General features: G+C 39.6%; 1 protein-coding gene and 4 non-coding genes across 5 annotated transcripts; 1 reads left to right on the top strand and 4 right to left on the bottom strand.

Moving 5' to 3' along the window:
* Positions 1 to 348: 348 nt before the first annotated feature.
* Positions 349 to 421, bottom strand: trnar-ccu (transfer RNA arginine (anticodon CCU)). Its single transcript has one exon. It is a non-coding gene; the product is annotated as a tRNA-Arg (tRNA).
* A 335-nt stretch (positions 422 to 756) lies between these two features.
* trnaq-cug (transfer RNA glutamine (anticodon CUG)) lies at positions 757 to 828 on the bottom strand. The gene has a single exon. It is a non-coding gene; the product is annotated as a tRNA-Gln (tRNA).
* A 411-nt stretch (positions 829 to 1,239) lies between these two features.
* On the top strand, positions 1,240 to 3,203 carry LOC131697884 (large ribosomal subunit protein mL62-like; the record flags this gene model as incomplete). The annotated part of the gene is made up of 4 exons (XM_058989626.1): positions 1,240 to 1,291; positions 1,470 to 1,552; positions 2,550 to 2,719; positions 3,053 to 3,203. Coding segments are annotated over 4 exons (390 nt in total), but the record flags the coding sequence as incomplete, so codon positions are not given.
* A 1,140-nt stretch (positions 3,204 to 4,343) lies between these two features.
* trnar-ucg (transfer RNA arginine (anticodon UCG)) lies at positions 4,344 to 4,416 on the bottom strand. Its single transcript has one exon. It is a non-coding gene; the product is annotated as a tRNA-Arg (tRNA).
* A 637-nt stretch (positions 4,417 to 5,053) lies between these two features.
* On the bottom strand, positions 5,054 to 5,126 carry trnar-ccu (transfer RNA arginine (anticodon CCU)). The gene has a single exon. It is a non-coding gene; the product is annotated as a tRNA-Arg (tRNA).
* Positions 5,127 to 9,158: the final 4,032 nt, after the last annotated feature.

Raw genomic sequence — 9,158 nt, 5'->3', positions numbered from 1 at the left:
AACTGACAAAAAAAATCTAGCAGAGGATGGTTTCGATCCATCGACCTCTGGGTTATGGGCCCAGCACGCTTCCGCTGCGCCACTCTGCTTTTGCTCAGTTGTCAAATGTTTAATAAGATACTGTTAAATTAATTAATATAATGGACTACTATTTAATCATAGCGGTTAACGTTACTTTAGGGTGGTAAGGTTAAATTGCCTTTACCAGACACCGTGTTTAAATGGTTACTGACGCTAACCATGTTGAAATATATGTTTATTTATTTTGATGAATAATAGCTGAAGAGAGGGGAAACGTCTGGAAAGTTTTTTATAAAACAGTCGTGAGAAAAAAAAACATACACATTACACCCCAGATGGGACTCGAACCCACAATCCCTGGCTTAGGAGGCCAGTGCCTTATCCATTAGGCCACTGGGGCTCCTAAAGAAAATGCCGTTCTTGCTCATATTTGTGTGCCTGACTATCGATAAATACAGAATGGAAGGTAAACCAAAAAAAAATTATTAACGCTTTACCTTTTTACCTGTACTGTACTCTGCAAGTTTTTACGGTCACCTTGTATTTTTCAGTACAGGTTGCAAAAGAAGACAAAAGCAAATAAAAGTATTTCTGAGGGTTTTATACTTTAGATTTTATGGCTAAAAGGTGCCATCCCACAACTTTGCAGTGAATTTCTCAGCATTTATTATGATAGAAACGTCAGTTCGACGAAACACTTTTTAATAACTTAAGAATAATAATGCACTAAAACGAAGGTCCCACCGAGATTTGAACTCGGATCGCTGGATTCAGAGTCCAGAGAGCTAACCATTACACCATGGAACCCATATTCACGCCTTGGCCACGTACCTGTAATAAATACATCATTTTATTATTATTCTCTTTTTGTGTGTGTGTGTGTGTGTAAGCGTTTCTACTGCGATTGTTTTAATTAGCACTAATCTTGGACTACCTTTCCCAGGGTAACATTACACAGTCCAAGATTGGTTTTAATCGGGCTGTGAAAGCAACCGAATATGTTTACAATGACTTGGATCCGGGAATCCAGAGCTTTAAAAACTGTAATAAGTCCAGACTAGTTTGGAAAAGCTTGTCTTCGTTCAGACTGTATCACAATCCCCCATCCTTCACTGCTATGACATAATAGTGTTGCATTGAATTACTACTTTTTATAAAGCATGTTATTGTGAAGCATGTTTACTGACGTGCACCTTTTGTTTTTGTGTAGATCGCCTCACCATTACCTACTGTCGAAGCAGTGGCCCTGGGGGCCAGAATGTTAATAAAGGTATGGAAATGGAAGTCTTTGTTAAAATATTCACAAGCATGTTTAATGTACACGGTGATCAGGAGCACTGTTGTGGGGAAGCATTCTCCACAGAGTTAACTAGACAGGCAACAACATCACAGGTTATAGAGAGTCAGCTACTGTTGTGTTCTAGTACATTTTTCACATTTTGTTCTAGTAAACACACAAGCTGAAGTCCGGTTCCACATACAAACAGCTGATTGGATTCCTGAAGATGTGCGACAAAAGATTATTTCTCAGGTAATATCAATACTAAGATTACATATTCACTGGAGCTGACTGCTAATAACATTGAAGAAATGTGAAAGTTAACTAACAGCTGGTGTGTAAAGGGTAAATATTGTAACTTGTAACTGAAATGAAAGCTTAACAAGAAACACCTCTATGAATCTGTGCTATACGATGAAAACATGAATAAAATCAGACATTGGTCTAATTAGTTTGTTATAAGGCTATGATTTTGATGCAGTACTTTTTAGTTCATTTTACTGGCAAGGTGCGGCAAAAAAACAAGAATTCACTGAAAGTTGTCCAAATGTAGGTTTAGCTACATCAACATACACAAGAGCATTTAAATAGTACACCAGAACCAATAATATAAAGACTTGCTTTTGACTGCTGGCAAGTTTAAATGTTACTTTAGAGTGAACCAGGATTTCGAGTTTTCCACGATTCGGAAATAGAATGTTGTAAAAAGAGCCTCTAAGTTGGAAAACTTCTGTTCTCCGATGCATTGTTGTTCTTTCTTTACAGAAAACAGCTCTCACAATTGTTTTTCTTTTAGCTGTCACCCATTTACATACTTGCTCGCTCAGTTATCTCATTCGCTGACCTACACAGATTAGTATTTTCAGTACATTTTTTAACGGAAATAAAGGAAGCGCCTCATCAAATGTGTTTCACATCTATTTTCAGGCGTCCAAGACTACATTCAAATTCACGATTTTCAGGATTTCCATGACCTCTGTGACAAAATCGTAGCCTTAGTTTTACTTACAAAAAAAAACCACGAATTGCATACATCAGGGGATAGCAGCGTGACATAGTACACAGCTGCGTGACACTGGGACATTTACAAAATTGAGGAGGTGTGTATACTTTTTTTTTGTAAGTAAATAAATATCAGGGACTTTAATATGTTCTACTGTTTTGAGCACTACATGTAATAGGTCAGGCCTCAGAACTGGCTGTTAAAACCCTGTTAGTTATGTTTTTATTGATTTATTTTGCATCTCAGCATACAAACCGAATAAACAGAAGTGGGGAGCTGATCGTCACCTCGGAAGTGAGCCGGTACCAGATGCGCAATCTGTCTGACTGTTTGCAGAAGATCCGAGACATGATCGCTGCTGCCAGCGTGAAACACAGGCAGCCTTCCCAAGAAGACGTGGCTCTCCGACGCTACAGGTAATCTTCCTGTGACACCAGGATCTGATCAGGGCTGCCAAGAGCTCATTTAAAACTGGGAGCATTACCTTGTACCACGACACAGCAATGCACTAGCCCTCAATTATACTATTTCAGATGCTGATCCTTCCCGTAGCAAACAATCTAACCGCACTCTGCTCTAAGAGGGTTGTGATATTGGCGTCACTTCTTGGATTTTGGATGATAACAGATATTAGCTTCATGCTCATTTTCCCATATCCAGTTGTCTTCATGTTTACAAACTATTTGATCAGAGATGCCGTAACCTTACAATTTGCCTCCAGAGCAAATTAACATTGTTTCTCTTTTCAGGATAGACAAAATGAACCGAGAACGCCTGCAGCAAAAGAAAATGCACACTGCAGTGAAGCGAAGCCGACGCGAGGAGTTTGATTGAAGGTGATGCCAGGATATGAAGGCTGGCTGCATTGAAGCAATCTGTAAAGAATAAATGAATGACTTGTACAAAGTGTTGTTTGCTCCTCGTTTATTTTAATTTGTCGGCTGGTTTTGCTGGGTTGGGTAATTGGAAGTTATGAATAGTTTTCTAAATAGTTACTCGGATGTACCACATGTGTAAGAGTTGATCAGTTGAAAGAGGCATGATCAGTATGACTCTAAAATACTGGCTGGCACAGTGGACTGTAAATTAACATGTTAAAATACATCTGCACATTGCTGTGTGTTTACAATGGTTGTGGTGTTGGAAAGTTAGGTTACTTGTTTGCTGAGCAGTGTCAAAGTAGCCTCCTGACATGGTAATGGTAAACTGAGTGCGTGTTTCACATTTTTTTAATGCGTACAAAAGGCAGATAAGCAGCTTCTCTGGACCGCTGGTTTTTGTTCTCAAAGGGATTTATTTTAGCAAAGGGAAATTGGAAGTGTACACTAAACCTCAACCACGCCTTCACCAATACCTAAGATTACCATATAACTCCATGTGCAGCGGGACAGTTCAGGCTTTTCACCTCGCACCCACTGCAATCTGCTCCCTGTCTCGAGTATCTGTCGCAGCAGGACTACACTTACTAGAAAACGTTGGGATGTGAGGTCAAAAGCCTCAAGTTTAGACAATTTAACAACAAAAAAGCTGTCGTGCTTGCAATTATGACAGCGCAATAACTTTTAAAACAAGTAAGAACTTAATAGAAAAGAAAATGTCAATGTATGTTGAGATATGTTTATGTAGTTATTTTCTGTTAAATATTCCGTTTTATATATCTGGAATGTTCTCCCAAATACAAACTGCTGTTTGTTTAAAACATTCCCACAATTATGTCAATAAATCAATCAGTACACAAACTGGATGCATTTAAGGTGGCAAATAAATGGCTTCACAGATTTACACTAATTTTGAATTAATCTACGTAAGGAATTGATCATTTGACATATACTGGACTATACATTAGGTACATTTCTAACGGGATCACACTGATGTAGAACATATTTCTATATTTAAGTTAAATTATTTTCCTTACCACACCAAAGGAAAAGAGCCTATATCACTTTTTAAAACGCAGAAACATGTACACTGATTTACATTGCATTATTTGATCTGAACTACAAGTTACACAATTAATAAATAAAATCTAAAATAAAAAAACGACCACGAAGGGACTCGAACCCTCAATCTTCTGATTCGAAGTCAGACGCCTTATCCATTAGGCCACGCGGTCTATTTTTTCATAATATAGCAAACAAGTACAGCACTACCACAGTCCTAAAGAGGTACGGAATTAAAAAAGCAGCCAGTAGCCCCGCCCATACCCTAAAGCTATGTGCTTACCCAATTGGCGCTGCCTCTTGTCTGTTATTTTCCTATTGCTGAGTGATGCCCCGCCCCTCGTACTCAGGGCACAAATGGAATTGACTGACGCTTCTGTGAAGTAATGGTTTTATAAACAATACATACCGGTATGTGATTGTTAATATGAAATATATATAAAAGCGGCTGAAATATAAACTGACAAAAAAATCTAGCAGAGGATGGTTTCGATCCATCGACCTCTGGGTTATGGGCCCAGCACGCTTCCGCTGCGCCACTCTGCTTTTGCTCATTTGTCAAATGTTTAATAAGATACTGTTAAATTAATTAATATAATGGACTATTTGTTACTATTTAATCATTGCGGTTAACGTTACTTTAGGGTGGTAAAGTTAAATTACCTTTACCAGACACCGTGTTTAAATGGTTACTGACGCTAACCATGTTGAAATATATGTTTATTCATTTTTATGAATAATAGCTGAAGAGAGGGGAAACGTCTGGAAAGTTTATTATAAAACAGTCATGAGAAAAAAACATACACGTTACACCCCAGATGGGACTCGAACCCACAATCCCTGGCTTAGGAGGCCAGTGCCTTATCCATTAGGCCACTGGGGCTCCTAAAGAAAATGCCGTTCTTGCTCATATTAGTGTGCCTGACTATCGCTAAATACAGAATGAAAGGTAACCCCCCCAAAAAAATTATTAACGCTTTACCTTTTTACCTGTACTGTACTCTGCAAGCTTTTTACGGTCACCTCGGATTTTTCAGTACAGGTTGCGAAAGCAGACAAAAGCAAATAAAAGTATTTCTGAGGGTTTTATACTTTAGGTTTTATGGCTAAAAGGTGCCATCCCACAACTTTGCAGTGAATTTCTCAGCATTTATTATGATAGAAACGTCAGTTCGATGAAACACTTTTTAATAACTTAAAAATAATAACACTATGTAACAAAATATTTGTTCCTGGGTAGTAAGTGTTATTTCCTAATTGCTTATCCCTCAAAAGTATATAAAATTGCTATTATTCTCCACAAACTTTGCTTTTGTGACCAGGACAGTGATATTTTGAAATGTACCTATTTCCAATGAGAAAACGGGCGAATTTGTGTCTTTTCGTTCACATAAAGTCAGAAAAAAACAACATATGAATCCAAATTAACATGTATTTATACTAAAGTAATACAAAAATGACTACAAAAGATTTAGAAGCGAGTAGTTTTTCGAGATTTACGATTATACTGTAAATCACTTTCACGAATCAGCCCCCAAATGTTGTCTCCCATCATGTTCTCGTAATATTGTCCTTGGTAGTGGCGTTCAAAGTCCAGTATATCCTGGTGGAAGCGCTCGCCTTGCTCCTCCGAGTACACTCCCATGTTCTCCTTGAATTTATCAAGATGAGCATCAAGGATATGGACTTTGAGGGACATCCTACAGCCCATTGTGCCGTAGTTCTTCACCAGAGTCTCAACCAGCTCCACATAGTTTTCGGCCTTGTGATTGCCCAGGAAGCCCCGAACCACTGCGACAAAGCTGTTCCAAGCCGCTTTCTCCTTACTAGTGAGCTTCTTGGGGAATTCATTGCACTCCAGGATCTTCTTTATCTGTGGTCCGACGAAGACACTGGCTTTGACCTTTGCCTCAGACAGCTTAGGGAAGAAGTCTTGAAGGTACTTGAAGGCTGCTGACTCCTTATCTAGAGCTCTGACAAATTGTTTCATAAGGCCCAATTTGATGTGCATTGGTGGCATCAGCACCTTCCAGGGGTCCGCCAGTGGCTCCCACTTGACATTGTTCCTCGCCACAGAGAACTCGGTCCGCTGTGGCCAGTCCCGCCTGTGGTAGTGCGCCTTGGTGTCCCTGCTGTCCCAAAGGCAAAGATAGCAGGGAAACTTGGTAAAACCGCCTTGGAGACCCATCAGGAATGCCACCATTTTGAAGTCTCCTATGACCTTGATGCCATCTCAGAAAAATGCAGATATGTATCCACTTAGGCAGCTGGAACTAAACTGAACTGGTGGGCTTAAGGCCCCTGTAAGTTCTAGAAAGTTCTAGAAGTTACTCCAAATTTACTCAGCACTGAATCTATCTGGAATGTTCTGGAAAATAGGTAAATTTCAAAATATCACTATCCTGGTCAGAAAAACAAAGTTTGTGGGGAATAATAGCCATTTTCTATACTTTTGAGGCATAAGCAATTAGGAAATAACATTTACTACCCAGGAACCAAAAAAAAAAAAAAATTGTTACACGGTGTAATGCTAAAACGAAGGTCCCACCGAGATTTGAATTCGGATCGCTGAATTCAAACTCCAGAGCACTAACCGTTACACCATGGAACCCATATTTATGCATTGGCCACTTAACTGTAATAAATACATCATTTTATTATTATTCTATTTTTTTGTAAGCGTTTCTACTGCGATTGTTTTAATTAGCACTAATCTTGGACTACCTTACCCAGGGTAACATTACACAGTCCAAGATTGGTTTTAATCGGGCTGTGAAAGCAGCCGAATATGTTTACAATGACTTGGATCCGGGAATCCAGAGCTTTAAAAACTGTAATAAGTCCAGACTAGTTTGGAAAAGCTTGTCTTCGTTCAGACGGTATCACAATCCCCCATCCTTCACTGCTATGACATAATAGTGATGCATTGAATTGCTACTTTTTATAAAGCATGTTATTGTGAAGCATGTTTACTGACGTGCACCTTTTGTTTTTGTGTAGATCGCCTCACCATTACCTACTGTCGAAGCAGTGGCCCTGGAGGCCAGAATGTTAATAAAGGTATGGAAATGGAAGTCTTTGTTCAAATATTCACAAGCATGTTTCAGTAGTTCGGGACAAACACCAATCACAAAATGTTTTAGTACAAATATTTATTGTAGAGAATGCGGAGTATGCGATTTAACAGAAGTATGCTGTATATACACATTAATTTGGCATCAAACCTAACTTGGTTTGAGGGTTCGCTGCCTGACCAACTGGACGAGGCTGAGACCCCCATTTGATAAAACATAAAAACTGTTATTAGGAAAGGTGGAGATGGGGAGGTGGTGGGTTACGATGAAATAAAAACGCAACTGAGAGATAAGTGAAGAGGGTATTTATAGTGCTAACAATTTAAATTAGCTAATGTGTAAATTGAATGATTCAATTTGGTGATGCGGAGATTGGTGTCTGACCCTCCTCCCGAACTTTAATTATAAATTTTATTTCAGTAGTTCGGGACAAACACCAATCACAAAATGTTTTAGTACAAATATTTATTGTAGAGAATGCGGAGTATGCGATTTAACAGAAAAGTATGCTGTATATACACATTCATTTGGCATCAAACCTAACTTGGTTTGAGGGTTCGCTGCCTGGCCAACTGGACGAGGCTGAGACCCCCAAAAAGAACAAGCCGGTCTCAATGCCACAGTTAGAATTGAATATAGCCCACTTGAAGGTTTAGCCACCCTTTAACAAATGATCATCAGCACGCAGGAGAGGAAAACAAAACCCATTTTTGGGAAATAAACCTCTGGGAATCCATGGCTGATTCGATTGCCCTTCCTCCAGGCAGGTTACTAACACTTAAGAGCACATTTCTGTAAAAGCATTTTTAGGCTCCATAATATTTGTTATAATATAAACTTGGTAAGCACTGGAGGATCAACGACCTAACCGTTTGATAAGAGAGTCTGGAACTCAGTGGGAAAAAGCTGCTACGATTCTGAAGGAAGGACCGGAAAACTGCTCAGCTGCGAATCCGGACCTGGAAATAAATCAGGTGAAAGAAGAACAAATGTTGGGTGACGATTGTTCAGTTTTCGTTAATAAACAGCGGGCCTGAGGGTGATGCGCCCTGAGAAAGATGGAGATGGACAAGAGAGAAAGGGGTCATATGGGCCAACATGGGAGTTTAATTTATAAACAAAATTGAAAAGCTTTCTCTAATCTTCCTGGTCCGTTTTACTTCTTTTGAGCAGGAAGGAAAGGGTATCAGATGAGGGGATTGCTAGGTCAGAGATTAAGGGGTGAATCTGGGGGTTGAATTTGAGAGCGATGTAGACTCCCAGCACCTATGGGAACCCAAGAAGGCTAAGAGAAAGAGCTGTAAGGTTTTATCTAAAACAGGCAGGAGTAGCTGGAGCAGATGAGAGGCACCAAGAGAGTACGTTGATGGCAATAGGTAGGCAAGCAGGAGGAGAAAGAGATTCTGATAGTTGAAGCCCTTTCAGGATTAGTGAAATTTGTGAGTTGCAGAGTGTAGAGCTGGGACAGTGAAATTGAGTTGAGTTTGTAGAAAAACTTTATGCTGGAAATTCAAATCTTATAGCTCTGTTCTTAAGGGACATAAAACAGGATGACACTACGGGCACTGAAAATGATGGAAAGGAATGTTGAATGCAAAGTGAAATTTTAAAGCAATTCCAGGATGACCGGTACATTTGCAGTGAGCGGGGAGTGATGCTGAGAAGAGTTGTTTCTTGAGCCTGCAGAAATCAGGGAATGCAGCAGGTGGCTCACATGAATGTCAGGTCTGAAAAATGAGGAATCTGAGTTTGCAGGAGGTCGTCTTCGGAAGCCAATGCTCTGAATCTCTGCGTTTGGAAACAAGAAAGAGAATCAATTATATTCAGGTGGCCGAGAATGT

This window comes from Acipenser ruthenus, chromosome 17, assembly GCF_902713425.1.
Source record: "Acipenser ruthenus chromosome 17, fAciRut3.2 maternal haplotype, whole genome shotgun sequence".
In the NCBI taxonomy this organism is placed as follows: Eukaryota; Metazoa; Chordata; class Actinopteri; order Acipenseriformes; family Acipenseridae; genus Acipenser; species Acipenser ruthenus.
The sequence above is the reverse complement of the archived record's forward strand: the minus strand, read 5'-3'. Positions and strand labels throughout refer to the sequence as shown.